This window comes from Bos indicus, chromosome 11 (assembly GCF_029378745.1).
Source record: "Bos indicus isolate NIAB-ARS_2022 breed Sahiwal x Tharparkar chromosome 11, NIAB-ARS_B.indTharparkar_mat_pri_1.0, whole genome shotgun sequence".
NCBI classification, from domain to species: Eukaryota; Metazoa; Chordata; class Mammalia; order Artiodactyla; family Bovidae; genus Bos; species Bos indicus.
The window spans coordinates 99,137,855-99,158,076 of record NC_091770.1 but is presented as its reverse complement, the minus strand read 5'-3'; the positions used below and the strand labels follow the sequence as shown (position 1 = coordinate 99,158,076).

At 50.7% G+C, this 20,222-nt stretch overlaps 1 protein-coding gene across 1 annotated transcript; it reads right to left on the bottom strand.

The window, feature by feature from the left end:
* Positions 1 to 934: 934 nt before the first annotated feature.
* Positions 935 to 17,935, bottom strand: PHYHD1 (phytanoyl-CoA dioxygenase domain containing 1). Its single transcript, XM_019970988.2, has 11 exons — positions 17,790 to 17,935; positions 10,347 to 10,505; positions 5,749 to 5,824; positions 5,565 to 5,612; positions 5,237 to 5,292; positions 5,089 to 5,151; positions 4,184 to 4,205; positions 2,876 to 3,004; positions 2,429 to 2,545; positions 1,459 to 1,585; positions 935 to 1,350 (listed from the first exon to the last, which is right to left on the bottom strand). The coding sequence occupies exons 1-11, from the start codon at positions 17,820 to 17,822 to the stop codon at positions 1,305 to 1,307; spliced, it is 876 nt and encodes a 291-aa protein (XP_019826547.2). The 5' UTR covers positions 17,823 to 17,935; the 3' UTR covers positions 935 to 1,304.
* Between the last annotated feature and the right edge of the window lie 2,287 nt (positions 17,936 to 20,222).

The following is a 20,222-nucleotide window of genomic DNA, read 5'->3' as shown; positions in this document are numbered from 1 at the left end:
GTCATAGAATCTTAAGGCCTCTTGAGGCTGGAGCATGCCTACCCCTGGCTTCCCCAGCAGAGCGAGTCTGAGCACTCAGTAAGCTTCACCAGCCCCCTTGGTTCTAATTCCTCGCTCAGAGAAGAGACCCACACAGGTTACACAATGAGAGAGGGCGGGAAAGGGAAGGGAAGAGCACTCGGGCCTGTAAGGACCAGCTCCAGCCAGCGGTCACCTAGGCTGGACCACAGGCCCAGACTCTTGACGCAGGCTATTGACCTGCTCATTCAAGGCAGCTTAGAGACATGGATCGTTATGTGAAATCTCTCAGCTTTAAAAAGTTGTGGGTTGGTTTGTTTGCTTTAATGCTGAGGCCCAGACAGAACACTTCTGCGTTGTGAAATCGGCTAATGGTCCCCAGTTTGCAACCACTGGACCAGACCCCAGCCAAGCAGGTTTGGGATTTGGTCATTGTTCCTGCAGATCTGGGTGCCTGTCAAGCATGCCCAAAAAGAGGGACCTGTGGAGGCCCTAGTCCAGCCCCTTGGTGGGCCCAGAGAGCAGAGCCTGGACTGAGCTGGAAAGCGACCAGAATCTAAGACTAGATTCCAGGCTCCAGTCCTCTTTCCCCCCAGAAGGAGAACTGGGAGCATAGAGGTCAGAGCACAGGCCCTGCATCCAGCTAACCTCGCCAAACACCTGAACAGCTGTGAGACTTAGATCACTTAACCTTCCCACATGTCAGCTCCTTCTGTACACAGCGCCTGCCTGAAAGGGGTGAGGATCCAGTCGGTAAGCACAGCAAGCTCCTGGCACCACGAATGCCCACTGAATGTCACTTACTGTTACTGACATCACATGTACCTCACCAGGCAGGGCTGGACCACATGGGATGCCTCTTACCAGGGCTCTCATCTTGACAGCAAGGTGGCCTGGGAAAGGAGGATCAAGATGCTGCATTTGGAAGTCATGTTTATTCAGTGTCTCCCACCATACTGACCAAGACTTCCATCGAGAGGGGAGAAGACTGAGAAGCCGGCAAAGAAGCAGCGAGAACCCTTTTCATGGCTGTGAGGCTGCGTCTCGGGGCAGGTTGTGTTAGGGTAGGGAAAAGCAGAGAGAGATGTCAGGAAGGGCACCCAGCCCGGGCTCCTGCTACCAGGCTACCACCTCGTGCCCGCCTGTCTGCAGAGACACCAGCATGAGAAAATCCCTGGAGGAGAGACGTGGCTTCCCTGTTGAGGCCAGGCAGTTGAGCAAGGCGCTGGTGTTGGTGGCCCGCAGCTTCACCCAAGAGTGGACGTGTCCCCGCCCTGAGAGGGCCTTTAGGTGTACAGTGGGGGAAAGGGCAGCTCAGGGGTCGGCTGGAGCCTGCAGAGGACGGAGGGGGGAAGACCTTGGGCCAGAAGCACTGTCCAGGGCCTCCAGGGCAGGCCTGTTCAGGAGCCGTCTGGGGCACAGAACAGCCCTGCCACCTACCAGTTATCTGGGCTCCAGATGGTGCCAGCGGCCTCCATGAGGTGGAAAGTGTAGGCCTGGCGCGAGCGGTCAGAAAGGTTCTGCTCACTCTTGTGAACCACTTCTCCATGGATCAGGACGAGGGCCCCTGGCAGGGCCACAGCAGGTCAGGAGAGCACTCGGGGCAGGAAGGGACATGGTGGGCAGTCCCCTCCCTCAAGTGGTGGTATGGCCTCTTTGTCCCCATCCTCATCCTGGCAACCTCAGGGGCCTGGAGTCTGCCCCAGGTTGGAGGCTGTGTGGTTGGACGTGGGTTGCCCCGGGATCAAGTCCTTCCACCGTGGCCCATGCCCTCGCAAGCCTCGGCAGTGGCATTGCCTTCTGCGGCATTTCCAGAACCAGGCAGAAGCCAGCTGGGGCCTCACCCAGGAACACAGCGTTGGAACTCAGTTTCCCTTTTCTAAAAGAAAGGGTGTGGGACTGCCCTGGTGGTCCCGTGGTTAAGAAACCGCCTTCCCATGCAGGGGATGCAAGTTCAATCCCTGGCTGGGGAACTAAGACTTCCACGTGCCACGAGGCAGCTGCCTGCATGGCTCAACTCCTGAGCACACTTGTCACAACTAACACCCAATGCAACCAGATAAATACTAATACAAAAATCGAAAGGAAGGGTGTGCTGACAGCCAGGGTTTCTGAGCACTTGTGCACCATCTCACACATGACATCTCACTGGCTTCCCCACTTGATGTTTGGGGAAACTGAGGCTCAGAGGGTTTCAGTCATTTGCTCTTAGAGACAGTCTGGAAGGAGCAGTATCTGGATTCCAGGCCAGCCTGGGGGACCCTGGTGTCGGTCACGCAGCTTTCAGTCCTCGAAGCGCCCGCCCGACGTTCCCTCCTGCTGTGACTCCCCGGCCCTCAGGTCAGAGCAGGCACAGACCCCCTGGGCATGGCCTCCAGGCCCTGCTCCCTGCCCTCTGCACCCCCCCTACCTCTCAGCACTGGTGTGGGCACAAAGAGGCTGTTATCCCGGATTGGCTCCGACCCGAGGAAGCTGGTGCCAGGCACTGAGCCAGCAGGGGTCCGGACCATCCTTCTTGACACTCCACCTGCAGGCCAAAGTGGGGCCTTCAGCCTCTCTTTTTTCCAGGTCCTTCTTCCATGGGGGGCGGGGGGCTTCCCAGATGGCTCAGTGGTAAAGAACCCGCCTGCTAATGCAGGAGATGCAGGAGACACGGGTTCAATCCCTGGGTTAGGAAGATCTCCTGGAGTAGGAAGTGGCAACCTGCTCCAGTATTCTTGTCTAAAAAATCCCATAGACAGAGGAGCCTGGTGGGCTACAGTCCATGGGGTGGCAAAGAGTCCAACGCTATCGAGCACGCACGTGTATACTCGTGGAGGGTGAGGACAAGTGACCAGGGAGAGGCAGGTGGCCTCACCTGTGTGGGACCCAGGGATGAACCAGAGGCAGCCGTTCTCCAGCATGGCGTCTTCCAGGGCAATCCACAGGCCCAGCACCCAGCCCAGGGGCTCCGTGTACAGGAAGGAGGCGTCCTGGTGAGGGGCGACTGCAGCAGGCCCACCTGGGCGTGAGAAGCCCCACCCCGCCTCACCTGGGCCCCAATTCAACTCAGTCCTTGGTCCTCCCAGGAGCAGTTAGAATCTCCCCACTTCCTGGGCTGGAGACTCTGGGCAAGAGAGATCACCTCTCAAAACTTCAATTTCCTAAACCATAGAGCAGTCCCTATGATAACCTAACTGCGAGGTTGCTGAAGAAGCCCATGAGCCAATATGTGCTCAACGTTGTAACTGCAGCCTAGAAAGCAGCGGCTGTTGTTTCATTGCAGCAGGTAATCAAGCCACTGTCCTTAGGCAGGGAGGGCACTTGGCCACCAGATAGCCCAGTGTAAGCCCCCAGGGGCTGAAGACTGAGAAATTGGGTGCAAAGCAAGGGACGGACATAGAATCCCCCTTGTAAACACCCCCTGCATGATGCTGGGGCCCAGGCCACCAGGGAGGACCACTCAACAGAGGAACTGAATCTATAAGAACAAAAGTGGGTGCTAGTCCTTTCCCGAGGAACTGTGTGCTTTCTGAACACCAGACTTTAAGAGAGACTTTGACAATCCAGTGTCCAAACAAAGGTGTCCTAATGGTTGGGGCCCCAAAACACTGGGAGGAGGAAAGGCTGAAGGAGCTGGGGGTGCCAGGTTAAGCAGAGATGGCTCAGAGAGAGGATGGTCACCCCCTTCGGGAGACTGTCCTTGGGCTTGGTGGAGAGGAGGGGGCCTTACAGAGGAAGGACTCGGGCTTGTGCAGGAAGGAAAGAGCTGCCTGCAGGAGAGTGAGCCCTCTGTCACTGGAGGTATGTGAGAGAAGGGGATCATCGCCCATGAGGGAGGCAGGAAAGGGTAACTGTGATTCCAGCAGGTGTGTAATCAGATCAGCAATTTCTAGGCTGAATCAGCCCTCCAGGGAACTTGATAAAATACAGATTCCCAGGCCCTTGGTTACCTCAAGATCTCAGAGAATGGGGCCCAGGCATGTGTATTTCTAATCCGCAAGGGGTTGCTACCAGTTTTGGGAACCACTGTGTCAAGGACTCCTGGACACCGCCCCCTCCCGCCCCACCAGTTCACTCTGGAAGCAGCAGAGGAGGCTGGTCCCTCTGGGGCCCTGACAATGATTGATGTCCCAGATCTCCCGCCAGGACCTTTGCCAGGGACCCCAGCCTGCTCTTGGCTCACCTTCACCTCCGAAGTGAGGTTGCTGCAAGAGAGAGGAGGGGCCAGGTGAGACCAGGGTGGGGGCGGGGTGGGTGCTGCTCTGAGTCATCTCAGTGGGATGCTCCTGCCCCTGCCACAGGTGTTTATCTCCCAGGCTTCCCCACTGGCACCCAGCACCTACTGTGCCAGCCCAGGAGGGCTGCAGAGAGAAAAACGACCCTGCCTAGCAGGGAGCTCCCAGTCTGAACACGCCTTCAGACACCTTCAAACTTCTCTGGGAAGAGAAGACTTACGTGTCTAACAAGAACACAAGGCAGGGCACTTCCCCGGTGGTCAGGTGGTTAAGAATCCACCTTTCAATGCAGAGGATGTGGGTTTGATCCCTGGTCAGGGAACTAAAACTCCACATGCCACGGAGCAGCTAAGCCCACGCGCTGCAACTACTGAGCCCGTGTGCCACAATAAAGACTTGACGCGACCAAAATAAAATTAGTTTGTTTAAAAAAAAAAAAAGAGACACAAGGCAGAAGTGAGGGGCAGTGGGAGGAACTGGGGCCCAGACCAGCAGTTGAGCCTCTAGGCTTCAGGGTCAGAGATGGGTCCTCTCTTCCCAAGGGAGTTTGAAGGCTTCTTGGAGGAGGTGGCACTGAGCTGGGCCTTGAAAGCTGACAGCAAGGCATTTCAATAGCCAACAAAAGGAGGAGGCAGCCCTTCGGACCCCTTCCCTTCTGCTGCTAAATTGTAACTGAGAGCCAAGGGAATGCCAGGCATCCTAACCAGGGGAGATCAATTTTCATGTTCTCTTACCCACTGAGTAGTAATTCTTCAGGGAGATAGCTTGTGGCCCTAGTATGGAGGGGCTGGTTTAAGCACTGTGCCCATTTTACAGAGGATAAACTGAGGCCTGGGGAGGACAGGGAACTCACCTTAAAGATATACATGCTCTGCACCACCACAGGCATCTGGAGGCCCAGACTTCTGGCCAAAGCCTGGAAGGGGGCAGAGGTCACACAGCCAGCCTGCCCACACTCACATCTGGCCTACCTGCCCGCCCTCGCCGACACCTCTGCTCACCTGCACCTTGTGGGAGTGTGTGACACACCTGAAGATGGGGTCAAGGGCATGCAGGGCTGCAGGACAAAGGCGAGATGAAGAGCCAGTCCCCAGTCCCCAGTGCCCTCCCGGGCCTAGGCCTGCGCACCCAGGATCAGGCTTCACTTTGATGTTTGCTATTTTCTGTGCATGAGCTTTCCGCTTGTTTATAACTGAGGAGTGGAGAGCAGGGTCCAAGGGGGAGCCTGCACCCAGAAATGCCATCTGTTGGGCTACTCACTGACTGTGTGCTTTGGAGGAAGGCCCCCCCAACTCTTCAGACTTTAGGTTCCCCCAAGCCCCTGCTTACCATGGCCAATTTTGTTGATGGATTTCTCCGGTGGGACCAGGAAATTTCCTGTGGCACAAAGAATAGATCAAGGCAGAAGAACTGGAGTCCAGCTACCCGCAGACAGCTGGTCTCAGTGCACCAACCCCCCAGCCCCGGGGGGCAAACACCCAAGTCCAGCCAGTCTAGGACCCCAGTTCCAAACCTTGTTTGTCAAAGACGCCTTTCTCAAAGAAGAATCGAATCTTGTCACCGCTGCTTAAGAAATAGTCTGTGCTGCCCTGTGGAGAGGGGACATCAGAGGGACTGAGAGAGAATCCCGGGGTCACAGTTGGGCCTGACAGAGAGGGAAGAGGATTCAGAGGGCCCCCCATCCTGCACCCAGCACAGAGCTGCAGACTCCACTGATGCTTCTCAGACTTGTTCAATGCAACACAGATGGTAAACTGGAAACCCAAGGGCCCGACAGCACAGTCCGAAGCTACAAGCACAGAAGTTTTTGGAAACCTCTTTTTTTTTTAATTAATTAATTAATTTATTTGTCTGCACCAGGTCTTAATTGTGACACGCGGGATCTTTTTTCTAGTCGCAGTATGCGGGCTCTTAGTTGCAGAATGTGGGATCCTAGTTCCTTGACCAGGGATCGAACCTGGGCCCCCTGCATTGGGAGCATGGAATCTTACCACTGGACCGTCAGGAAGTCCCCCTGGAAACCTCGTAATAAATCACATGACTCATACCCGATAATGGCATGATCAAAGAGGCCTGGTTCCCAGGGAGCTCTGGGCCACTTGGGAAACCCTGGAGCTAGAATACTGGGGTTCAAATCCCAGCTCTGCCACTGATGGGCTGTGACCACAATCACATTACTGAACCTCTCCGGGTTTGGTTTCCTCATAAAATACACAGGCTACTAAAGGCACCTATCTCATAGGGTGTTGTAGGGATTATGCTGTTTACTTGGTGACTGAACAACAACATATATAAAGCACAAGAACAGTTGCTGGGAATGTGGTGTCATGTGAATATCTGCCCCTTATTATTCTTGGGCTTCCAGGAGCTCAGTGGTAAGGAATTCACCTGCCAATGCAGGAGATGTGGGTTCAATGCCTGAGTGGGGAAATATCTCCTGGAGAAGGAAATGGCAACCCACTCCAGTATTCTTGCCTGGGAAATCCCATGGACAGAGAAGCCTGGTGGGCTACAGTTCATGGGGTCACAAAGAGTCGGACATGACAGCACGTACATGCACACACACACGTGTACACACACACACACATAAGACTCTAGAACAGTCCTTGGAATATGGTGTCATGTGAATATCTGCGTTTATTATTATAGAAAACACTCAGTGAGGGCATGACTAAATGCTCTCTAAATATAAGCTATTACTAATCTTTTTCTTAATAACTCCTCCTTGTTAATTTTAATATCATATTTCAAATTTCTTAGCATCATCTGAAAATGATGCTCCAGGAAGATGTCCCTTGTTTTCCTTGTGGCTTTGGTCACACATGATCACCATGCCGAGGAGCCTACCAGGCTCCTCTGTTCATGGGATTTTCCAGGTGAGAGTACTGGAGTGAGTTGCCATTGCCTTCTCCAATATATATGAACAGACTCAATGAAAAGTAAAAGTGAAAGTGTAAGTTGCTCAGTCGTGTCCAACTCCTTGCAACCCCATGGACTGTAACCCGCCAGGCTCCTCTGTCCATGGGATTTCCCAAGCAAGAATACTGGAGTGGGTTGCCATTCCCTTCTCCAGGGGATCTTCCTGACCCAGGGATTGAAGCCCAGTCTCCCGAATCGCGGGCAGATTCTTTGATGTCTGAGCCACCAGGTAAGCCCATACACGAAGCACACATACACATCATCTTCCTTCCAAGTAGGGGCATTGGTGTCACTCAACTGAGCCTATGTCACCATGGAAGGAAGATTGTATATACACGGCACACATGTATAATCTTCCTCCCAGCGTGGTGACTTAAGGACAGTTGAGTGATGCCCCTGCCTGGGTTCCCAGGAGGCAGAGCCTCACCTCTTACTCACCTGAACACATCTGCTATCACAGGTGCCTGCCTGGCTCAAATCAGTGACTCATAGTGGTTCTTTGAAAACTTTCAGCTTCCCACTGAAAACTGAAAGGTTTTTTCCAACATTCTCAGTTCCTCTGTACTAGGATCAGGGTGAGGGAAACAAGTCTCAGAAGCATCAGTTTAGTTCAGTTCAGTCGCTCAGTCGTGTCCGACTCTTTGTGACCCTATGAACCACAGCACACCAGGCCTCCCTGTCCATCACCAACTCCCAGAGTCCACCCAAACCCATGTCCATTGAGTTGGTGACGCCATCCAACCATCTCATCCTCTGTCGTCCCCTTCTCCTCCTGCCCTCAACCTTATAATGGATAATAATATTAAAGACAATGATGCTACATGCATGTCAAAGATGTTACTAAACTCAGTAATTCACAAAGGAACCAGCAACATGTTCAAAGGAGAATTTTAAGAACCACACAAATATAGGCACCAAGAAACGCTGAAATGAATTTACAGATCAGTGCAAAACTGATACAGCCACAGGGGCGATCAATAATTGCATCCTGCCAGACCCAGTTCATGCCCATTTCTATGGACAAGTATCACTGAGTTATCACAAAACTTGCAGGATTGTCAACTTAAAAAACAATGAAAAGTGCAGGTAAGCTGGAAAGAAGAGCCGAACAGGACACCTGCCGATCTTTTTTAAACATCCATTTCAAAGTCTTTCACAGTATCAGTAGTGAATATTGAGGATATACTGGATACCAGTACAGCCAAATGAAACCTACTGTTGGGAGCAAAGCTGTCATCCTATAAACCCCCTTTCCTTCTCAACTCCCCATTCTCTGCGTAGTAAGCCTTCCAGTCACTGTAATTCCCTTTATGCCCACCAGATGGCAGAAGTTCATTGCCATGAGTAAGCATGAGCCCCCATTACTGAGCCTGGACCACAGCTTGTTTTGTGGTTGTTAGTGTATTTATCGTATGCAGAGTACATCATGAGAAACGCTGGGCTGGACGAAACACAAACTGGAATCAAGATTGCCAGGAGAAATATCAATAACCTCAGATATGCAGATGACACCACCCTTATGGCAGAAAGTGAAGAACTAAAGAGCCTCTTGATGAAAGTGAAAGAGGAGAGTGAAAAAGTTGGCTTAAAGCTCAACATTCAGAAAACAAAGATCATGGCATCCGGTCCCATCACTTCATGGCAAATAGATGGGGAAACAGTGGAAACAGTGGCTGACTTTATTTTTCTAGGCTCCAAAATCACTGCAGATGGTGACTGCAGCCATGAAATTAAAAAACGCTTACTCCTTGGAAGGAAAGTTATGACCAACCTGGACAGCATATTAAAAAGTAGAGACATTACTTTGCCAACAAAGGTTCATCTAGTCAAGGCTATGTTTTTTCCGGTGGTAACGTATGGATGTGAGAGTTGGACTATAAAGAAAGCTGAGTGCTGAAGAATTGATGCTTTTGCACTGTGGGGTTGGAGAACACTCTTGAGAGTCCCTTGGACTTCGAGGAGATCCAACCAGTCCATCCTTAAGGAGATCAGTCCTGGGTGTTCATTGGAAGGACTGATGTTGAAGCTGAAACTCCAATACTTTGGCCACCTGATGCAAAGAGCTGACTCACTTGAAAAGACCTTGATGCTGGGAAAGATTGAGTGCAGGAGAAGGGGACAACAGAGGATGAGATGGTTGGATGGCATCACCGAGTCAATGGACATGGGTTTGGGTGAACTCCGGGAGTTGGTGATGGACAGGGAGGGCTGGCATGCTGCGGTTCATGGAGTCGCAAAGAGTCGGACACGACTGAGCGACTGCACTGAACTGAATGTATTTACTTGGCTGTGCCGGGTGTTTAGTTGTGGCATGCAGGATCTTCCATGTTTATTGCAGCATGCAATTCTTTAGTTGCAGCACGTGGGATCTAGATCCCTGACCAGGGATGGAACCTGGGCCCCCTGCACTGAGAGTGTAAAGTCTTAGCCGCTGGACCCACCAGGGAAGTCCCTGGACTGCAGCTTTGGCTTGAGGGCCCAGCAGCAGGCAGGCTCATAAAATCAGGCTATGAAAGGTTACAAGAACTGTGTGGGAGAACCCCTGGGTCTCAACTTATCCATCTCAAACTGTACTGAGTCCCATTAGGTCACCGGGGTGGAGTCAGGTGGAGGGGCGGGACAAGCAGAGGTCCTAGTCTCACTGGGGGATGACTTACCCAGGTAGGCCCATCAAAATCATTTGTTTTGGATTGTGGCCACAAAGTGGTGCTTTGTGGCAGGAAAACTTCTAAGGAAGTACAGCAGAGCAGTGACAACATGAACTTGGTATCCGGCAAATCTGGGTTTAAGTTCTGGCTCTATTAGTGATTAACTGTGTAGTTTGGGGCATGTGAACTGAACTTCAATTATCCTTAATTTATCTGTCAAATGGGGGCAATAACGTTGACTTTATAAATTCATAGTAGGGAGTGAAGGAAATCGGCAAATAAGACACAGTCTGGTGCCTTGAGAAAGTTCAAGGCCTGACTCAGTGTCAGAATGAGCTGATGGGGGGACTCCCCTGGCGGCTCGTGGTTAAGGGTCTGAGCTTCCACTTCAGGGGGTACAGGTTCTATCCCTGGTTGGGGAACTAAGAGCTGAACAGTGCTGCAAGGCCAGAAAAATGAACCCATGGGCCTTGGGACCTGATGTTTCCAGGCTTCACCGCCCATCAGAGACCAGGTCCCATCTCTGCCTGCTCCAGGCACCTACCTGGGCTCGCAGCTGCTCCTCCTCCTGGGTAGAAAATTCCGTGCGACAGTGGAGAGGGACATCCATCTTGGCCACGATCTCATCAATCCTCCGTTGCATGGCCTCACACTCGTCTGCAGATAAGAACCCTTCCAGCACCAGGAATCCATCCTCCTGAAACTGCAGGCAGACAGGCAGGAGACTCAGGCTTCCCCCCAGCCTCAAACGCTCTTTGAGAGGACTGATTTGACCCCTCCCCAAACCAGAAGCTGTCTGAAGGCAGGACCTAGCGTCCTGTTCGTTGCTCCGCCCGCCTCCCTGGCCATGGCGCCTATGTCCAGTGAAGGGCAGTGAGTGCTGGCTGCTTGAATGAAGGGGAGTAGAAGCAGAGATGTCCCCACTGTAACCCTCCAGTGGGCTTGAGTCACATGGGGATACAACCTCATTCATTTATCCAGCCAACATTGACTGTACATCTACCGTGCACCAGATGTGGCTTTAGGAGCTAGAGATTCAGTCGTGAACAAGCCATCCATGATGCCTGCCTCCCAGACCTGGTCTAAGAAAGGAGACAGACATCCAACAGACCAGTATACACGGGATTCTATTACACGAAGTATGCTTTATCTCCCTGGAGTGTAACACAGGTGATAGAAAAATATTTACTGGCATGGGGATGTGTTCTAGATATATTGTGAGATTAGAAAAAGAAGCCATGGGAGTTCCCTGGTGGTTCAGTAGCTAAGATTCCCCGCTGCTCCCAGTGCCTGGGGAATTAGATCCCACATGCCAGAACTAAGTGTTCACATGCTACAACTAACCATCCCATATGCTGAAAGGAAGATAAAAGATCCCAAGTGCTTCGACTAAAACCCAGCCCAGCTAAATAAATAAATGTACTGAAGAGCCGGCTCATTGGAAAAGACCTTGATGCTGGGAAAGACTGAGGGCAGGAGGAGAAGTGGGTGACAGAGGATGAGGTGGTTGGATGGCATCACAGACTCAACAGACTTGAGTTTGAGCAAACTCCGGGAGAGAGTGAAGAACAGGCCAGCATGGTATGCTGTGATCCATGAGGCTGCAAAGAGTTGGACATGACTAAGTGACTGAACAAGAACAACAAAAAAAGCCAAATACAAATAAGTATTCTAATTTGCGAGAACTTGGGCAAATGCTGTCCAGTGGGGTCACACCTGTCCCTCCAACAGAGGGCTGCGTGAAGGCCCAAGGGACAGCAGGAGTTCTAGGTCCCAGTACTGTGCCTGGCACATAGGAGAAACTTGGGGAAACATGTTGAATGGGCATTTCTACCATCTGTAAGAATACACGGAAGAACTATACAAAAAAGTTCTTAATGGCCCAGATAATCACGATGCTGTGGTCATGTACCTAGAGCCAGACATTCTGGAATGCAAAGTCGAGTGGGCCTCAGCAAGCATTACATGAACAAAGCTAGTGGAGGTGACAGAATTTCAGATGAGCTACTTCAAATTCTAAAAGATGATGCTGTGAAAGTGCTGCACTCAAAATGCCAGCAAATTTGGAAAACTCAGCAATAGCCACAGGACTGGAAAAGGTCAGTTTTCATTCCAATCCCAAAGAAAGGCAATGCCTAGGAATATTCAAACTACCATACAGTTGTGCTCATTTCACATGCTAGAAAGGTAATGCTCAGAATTCTTCAAGCTAGACTTCAATAGTCTGTGAACCGAGAACTTCCAGATGTATAAACTGGATTTAGAAAAGGCAGAGGAACCAGAAATCAAATGGCCAACATCTGTTGGATCATAGAAAAAGCAAAGGAATTCCAGAAAAACATCTACTTCTGCTTTGTCGACCACACTAAAGCCTTTTGACTGTGTTGATCACAACAAACTGTGGAAAACTCTTAAAGAGATGGGGATACCAGACCACCTTACCTGCCTCCTGAGAAATCTGTATGCAGGTCAAGAAGCAACGGTTAGAACTGGACATGGAACAACAGACTGGTTCCAAATTGGGAAAGGAGCACGTCAAGGCTGTATATTGTCACCCTGCTTATTTAACTTATATAAAGAATCAGTTCAGTTCAGTTCAGTCACTCAGATCAGATCAGATCAGTTGCTCAGTCGTGTCCGACTCTTCTCGACCTCATGAATTGCAGCATGCCAGGCCTCCCTGTCCATCACCAACTCCCAGAGTTCACTCAGACTCACGTCCATCGAGTCAGTGGTGCCATCCAGCCATCTCATCCTCTGTCGTCCCCTTCTCCTCTTGCCCCCAATCCCTCCCAGCATCGGAGTCTTTTCCAATGAGTCAACTCTTTGCATGAGGTGGCCAAAGTACTGGAGTTTCAGCTTTAGCATCATTCCTTCCAAAGAAATCCCAGGGCTGATCTCCTTCAGAATGGACTGGTTGGATCTCCTTGCAGTCCAAGGGACTCTCCAAAGTCCTATCCAACACCACAGTTCAAAAGCATCAATTCTTCGGCATTCAGCCTTCTTCACAGTCCAACTCTCACATCCATACATGAGCACAGGAAAAACCATAGCCTTGACTAGATGAACCTTTGTTGGCAAAGTAATGTCTCTGCTTTTGAATATGCTATCTAGGTTGGTCATAACTTTCCTTCCAAGGAGTAAGCGTCTTTTAATTTCATGGCTGCAGTCACCATCTGCAGTGATTTTGGAGCCTAGAAAAATAAAGTCTGATACTGTTTCCACTGTTTCCCCATCTATTTGCCATGAAGTGATGGGACCGGATGCCATGATCTTCATTTTCTGAATGTTGAGCTTTAAGCCAACTTTTTCACTCTCCACTTTCACCTTCATCAAGAGGCTTTTGAGTTCTTCTTCACTTTCTGCCATAAGGGTGGTGTCATCTGCATATCTGAGGTTATTGATATTCCTCCCGGCAATCTTGATTCCAGCTTGTGTTTCTTCCAGCCCAGCATTTCTCATGATGTACTCCGCATATAAGTTAAATAAGCAGGGTGACAATATACAGCCTTGACGTACTCCTTTTCCTATTTGGAACCAGTCTGTTGTTCCATGTCCAGTTCTAACTGTTGCTTCCTGACCTGCATACAGATTTCTCAAGAGGCAGGTCAGGTGGTCTGGTATTCCCATCTCTTTCAGAATTTTCCACAGTCTATTGTGATCCACACAGTCAAAGGCTTTGGCATAGTCAATAAAGCAGAAATAGATGTTTTCTGGAACTCTCTTGCTTTTTCCATGATCCAGCGGATGTTGGCAATTTGATCTCTGGTTCCTCTGCCTTTTCTAAAACCAGCTTAAAGATCAGGAGGTTCATGGTTCACATATTGCTGAAGCCTGGCTTGGAGAATTTTGAGCATTACTTTACTAGCATGTGAGATGAGTGCAATTGTGCGGTAGTTTAAGCATTCTTTGGCATTGCCTTTCTTTGGGATTGGAATGAAAACTGACCTTTTCCAGTCCTGTGGCCACTGCTGAGTTTTCCAAATTTGCTGGCATATTGAGTGCAGCACTTTCACAGCATCATCTTTCAGGATTTGAAATAGCTCAACTGGAATTCTATCACCTCCACTAGCTTTGTTCGTAGTGATGCTTGCTAAGGCCCACTTCACTTCACATTCCAGGATGTCTGGCTCTAGGTCAGTGATCACACCATTGTGATTAGCTGGGTCGTGAAGATCTTTTTTGTACAGTTCTTCTGTGTATTCTTGCCATTTCTTCTTAATATCTTCTGCTTCTGTTAGGTCCATACCATTTCTGTCCTTTATCAAGCCCATCTTTGCATGAAATGTTCCTTTGGTATCTCTGATTTTCTTGACGAGATCTCTAGTCTTTCCCATTCTGTTGTTTTCCTCTATTTCTTTGCATTGATCGCTGAGGAAGGCTTTCTTATCTCTTCTTGCTATTCTTTGGAACTCTGCATTCAGATGTTTATATCTTTCCTTTTCTCCTTTGCTTTTCACTTCTCTTCTTTTCACAGCTATTTGTAAGGCCTCCCCAGACAGCCATTTTGCATTTCTTTTCCATGGGGATGGTCTTGATCCCTGTCTCCTGTACAATGTCATGAACCTCAGTCCATAGTTCATCAGGCACTCTATCTATCAGATCTAGGCCCTTAAATCTATTTCTCACTTCCACTGTATAATCATAAGGGATTTGATTTAGGTCATACCTGAATGGTCTAGTGGTTTTCCCTACTTTCTTCAATTTAAGTCTGAATTTGGCAATAAGAAGTTCATGGTCTGAGCCACAGTCAGCTCCCAGTCTTGTTTTTGCTGACTGTATAGAGCTTCTCCGTCTTTGGCTGCAAAGAATATAATCAATCTGATTTCGGTGTTGACCATCTGGTGATGTCCATGTATAGAGTCCTCTCTTGTGTTGTTGGAAGAGGGTGTTTGTTATGACCAGTGCATTTTCTTGGCAAAACTCTATTAGTCTTTGCCCTGTTTCATTCTGTATTCCAAGGCCAAATTTGCCTGTTACTCCAGGTGTTTCTTGACTTCCTACTTTTGCATTCCAGTCCCCTATAATGAAAAGGACATCTTTTTGGGGTGTTAGTCACTCAGTCGTATCCAACTCTTTGCAACCCCATGAACGGCAGCACACCAGGCCTCCCTGTCCATCACCAACTCCCAGAGTTCACCCAAACCCATGTCCATTGAGTCGGTGATGCCATCCAGCCATCTCATCCTCTGTCGTCGCCTTCTCCTCCTGCCCTCAATCTTTCCCAGCATCAGGGTCTTTTCCAATGAGTCAGCTCTTCTCATCAGGTGGCCAAAGTATTGGAGTTTCAGCTTCAACATCAGTTCTTCCAATGAACACCCAGGACTGATCTCCTTTAGGATGGACTGGTTGGATCTCCTCACAGTCCAAGGGACTCTCAAGAGTCTTCTCCAACACCACAGTTCAAAAGCATCAATTCTTTGGTGCTCAGCTTTGTTCACAGTCCAACTCTCACATCCATACATGACCACAGGAAAAACCATAGCCTTGACTAGATGAACCTTTGTTGGCAAAGTAATGTCTCTGCTTTTGAATATGCTATCTAGGTTGGTCATAACTTTCCTTCCAAGGAGTAAACGTCTTTTAATTTCATGGCTGCAGTCACCATCTGCAGTGATTTTGGAGCCTAGAAAAATAAAGTCAGCCACTGTTTCCACTGTTTCCCCATCTATTTGCCATGAAGTGATGGGACCGGATGCCATGATCTTCGTTTTCTGAATGTTGAGCTTTAAGCCAACTTTTTCACTCTCCTCTTTCACTTTCATCAAGAGGCTCTTTAGTTCTTCTTTACTTTCTGCCATAAGGGTGGTGTCATCTGCATATCTGAGGTTATTGATATTTCTGCTAGCAATTTTGATTCCAGCTTGTGCTTCGTCCAGCCTGGCGTTTCTCGTGATGTTCTCTGCATATAAGTTAAATAAACAAGGTGACAATATACAGCCTTGACGTACTCCTTTTCCTATTTGGAACCAGTCTGCTGTTCCATGTCCAGTTCTAACTGTTGCTTCATCATGTGAAATGCCAAGCTGGATGAATCACAAGCTGGAATCAAGATTTGCTATTCAGTTCCTCAGTCGTGTCAGACTCTTTGTGATCCCATGGACTGCAGCACACCAAGCTTCCCTGTCCTTCACCATCTCCTGGAGCTTGCTCAGATTCATGTCCATTGAGTCAGTGATGCCATGTAACTGTCTCCTCTTCTGTCATCCCCTTCTCCTTAACCCTCAACATTCAAAAAACTAAGATCAATGGCATCCAGTCAGTCCTATGACTTCTTTGCAAATAGAAGGGGAAAAAGTGGAAACCATGACATATTTTATTTTCTTGGGCTCCAAAATCACTGTGGATGGTGACTGCAACCATGAAATTAAAAGATGATTGCTCCTTGGAAGAAAAGCAATGACAAACCTAGACAGTATGTTAAAAAGCAGAGACATCACTTTGCGGACAAAGGTCCATCTAGTCAAATCTATGGTTTTTCCAGTAGTCACGTTTGGATGTAAGAGTTGGACCATAAAGAAGGCTGAACACCCAAGAACTGATGGTTTCGAACTGTGCTGGAGAAGACTCTTGAGAGTCCCTTGGACAGCAAGGAGATCAAACAATCCTAAAGGAAGCCAACCCTGAATGTTCATCGGAAGGACTGATGCTGAAGCTGAAGCTCCAATACTTTGGCCACCTAATACAAACAGCTGACTCATTAGAAAAGACCCTGATGCTGGGAAAGATCAAAGGCAGGAGGAGAAGGGAATGACAGAGGATGAGATGGTTGGATGGCATCACCAACTCAATGGACCTAAGTTTGAGCAAACTCCAGGATATAGTGAAGAACAGGGAAGCCTGGTGTGCTGCAGTCCATGGGATCACAAAGAGTCGGACACAACCTAGTCAGACACAACAACTGTGATGGGCCTTTTATTTTATTCGGCCCCACAGTGCGGCTTCCGGGATCTTAATTCCAAGTCCTGGCATCAAACCTGTGCCCTCCGCAGTGGAAAGGCCAAGTCTTAACGGCGGGACCACCCGGGAATTCCCCGGACCTTTCAGCGATTCAAGGGCTGTATACAAAAATACTGTCTCAGCGTAGGGAATGTATGCGTGCGTGCCCGTGCGTGCGTGCTCAGTCGCTTCAGTCGTGTCCGACTCTTTGCGACCCTATGGACTGTGCGGCTCACCAGGCTCCTCTGTCCATGGGATTCTTCAGGCAAGAATACTGGAGTGGGTTGCCATTTCCTTCTTCAAGGAAATGTATGGAATGTTTTAATTTTCTTTTTTGAGATTTTCTGTAATTTTTTTTTTTTTTTTTTTTTTTTGCATTTTCCTCTTGCCACCAGGATCAAACCACAAGGGTCAGGTTTTTTCAAAGATCTCCCTCGCTCTAATTCCCAAGGCTTAGCTCTTTCCAGGTGGCGCTAGCGGTGAAGAACCCGCCTGGCAATGCAGGAGACTTAAGAAACGCAGGTCGGATCCCTGGTCCTCCTCTGGAGGAGGGCATGTCAACCCGCTCCAGTAGTTTTGCCTGGAGAATCCCGTGGACAGAGGAACCTGGCGGGAGACAGTCCGTAGGGTGGCAAAGAGTGGGACAAGACTGAAGTGACTTAGCATACAGGCACGCTGGAACGCCCGCGGCTGGTTCCGCAGCCAAGCGCCTTGGGTTAGGGGTGGGATCAGCGGGCCCGCCCCCTCGTTGGGCCCGCCCCTTCCCAGACCTTCGCCCCCGCCCCCACCCCCAGCTCTCAAGACCCTGTGTTTTAGTCTGGTATTGTCACCTACATGTTCCCCCACCACCGCGGGTGCGGTGGCCTGGACGGCCCCTGGCTGTGTGTGCAGAAGTTAGGGGTCGTGCCTGTGAACCGACCACTCTGGGCTTCAGTTTCCTGTTCAGAAATACAACGGGGCGGGGTCGAGTTTCCTGGACTAGCTCAAGTTTTGAGGGGCCCCTTATATTTATCTGACCCTCGGGGTCTCCCAACCGGCAGGCCCCTACCTTCTGAAGCTGTGAGGGAATCAGGCAGGCCATGATGACCCGGGGCAGGGCACAAGGGCGGCTGGTAGCTCTGGGTACCAAGGCCAAGGCTGGAGAGGAAGTTCAGGAGGGGAGGGGCGAGAGCCTGGGAAGCCCAAGAACGTTTAACCCTTCCCTGCCCAGAGAAAACCCGAATCCTGGCTTCCCATCCTTCCCTGGCCTCACCCAGAGAAAACCCAACGTAACCCCCAGCCCTTCTCCACACCACCCCCGTCTCACTTCTGTCCTTGGATGGGGCCGCCCTTGTCTCTGCCGCACACCCTGGGGCCATCCCTCGCCCCACCCCGCAGCTAATCCAGGATTAGCCAGTCCTGATCTCTAAAGGCTTCTACCAGAACTGTCCCCTTTCTATTTCTTTCCAGAAACCACTCCTGCTGGCTGTTTAAAAGGTGCCTACAAGTTGTGTCCCAGCAGGGTCCCGGCAGGCAGGAAGACACCTGAGTCCCAGTCCAGGGGCCACCACTGACTGGACCATCCGACCCACGCCTGCCCCTCTCCTGGGCAAGGATCAGACAGTGCCCAGGCCACCAGCTTAGACGGTGCAACAGTCCATGGGGTCACAAAGAGTTGGACGTGACTGAGCGACTGAACTGAACTGAGGCCACCAGTGGCAAGTTGGAGGAGCTGGAATGTGGGGTGGGTCTCTGTAGGCCAGCAGACAGGTTCTGAGCGACTTTGCATTCCAAAGGTGGAAGAGGGCCTGGGGGAGGAGTGTCCACCCCCACCCTTGATCCCCTGAGACTCTCTAGGTCCTGAGAGGATTATAGATCTGTCTGCAGCTCTGAGCAAAGTAGAAGATAAGGGAGATCTAATGGCATGGAGTGGGGGCTGGGCCTTCAGAATGAGGGCGAAGGAAGCCAGGCTCCCTGTTCCCCACCCCCAGGCCCGAGGTGTTGGTGTCTGAGGCTGGCGGTCAGCACACCCACCCTTCCAGCCAGCCCTGCTCAGCAGCTGACAGGGCCATTCTGAAAACTGGCTGCTGCTTCTGAAAACCAGCCACTGGCCTTCCCCGAAGTGACGCTTTCTGAATGGCCAAGGGACAGAGTGTCTCAGGAGTGAGCATGGGGACACAGCTCAGACCCTGGGGGCCTTGGCCCTGAGTCAAGTACTGCTTTCTGGGCCACCACACTGGGACTAGCTGCATGGGCCCTGCTTTCCCAGAGCAGAGAGCTGGAGGAGGGGTGCCCCCCCCTCCGCCACCCCCGCAGGCATCTGAGGCTAGAGGGTATGAGGGACTCCGGGGACAGGCTGGTGAGGAAGACACGTGAGAGAACCCTTTGGGGAAACATAGCCAAGACTCAGCTCCCTCACAGGTCGTGATCCCAGCTGTTGCAGCCCCTTCCCAATTGGCTGCCCCACAGATCCCGAGAGAGGCCCGCCTGTGTGCCAGGAACACAGCGAGGGTCTTCCTGCAGTGCTGGGTCAGCAACTCTTGGGGAACCCCCCACACACACACCAGCAGCCTGACCAGGTTGCTACTCATGCCCCTGGCCTTACTTTCCCATCTGCAGTTTTGGGGACAGCAGGAGTACCTCCTGGACACTTGGCAAGTGCCACAAACTGTTCGTTAGCAGGAGCTGTTCTGGGTGGAATGTGAAGGTATTTTTTATTTTTTGAATGTCAAGTGTTCAAAAAAAAAAAAGTTTTCAAAATTGCTATTATAATCAGGGAAAAGGCCACCAGTGTGGTTTTAAGTTGGAGCAAAGAGCCCGGGTTGGGGTAAGGGGTGGGGCTGGGCCTCCCCATGATTTGTCCATTCAATTCAGCTCAGGCTTTGGGAAGTGGGTGGGTGGTGTTTCCACAGGGCTGTTTTTTTCCAAAAGCTAACCAGCTCCAGATGGGGGGCTGGGCCACCCCAGGGCTGAGGTGGGGGCACTGTGGGAGAGGTACCAGACCAGACAGGCGAGGGAGACCTCCATTCCTGAAATACAGGAGGGTGTGGCAGGGAGGGCACAGCCCACCAAAAATCCCACGACAGAGGCAGAAAGGAAAACTCCTGACTCACTCCCGAGGTCACCTGGGCGGGGGTCAAAGTCCATGTAAGGAGGAAAGACTGGCATATTCCTGAGGAGCTGCCCAAGCAACAGCTAAGTCCTCATTGTTAAGGCCAAGATCAGACACAATGGCTCTTTTTCTTCACCAAAGACCCCCGCCCCAGGGCCCACTTTGGGCCGCAGGAGCCTCACTGGTCCAAGAGGAAGCAGACGATTGACTGATTACCAGGAAGCAGGCCCACTGCTGGAGCGGAGCACCTACCAGCAAAAGCTAAGGAAGCCCCAGAACCATTCTGTGAGGTTTCCAACCCCATCCAAACTGTATAAATGAGGGGACCGAGGATCACATCAAGTACAGGGCAGAGCTAGGATCTGAGAGCAACTCTGCCCATCCCCCAAG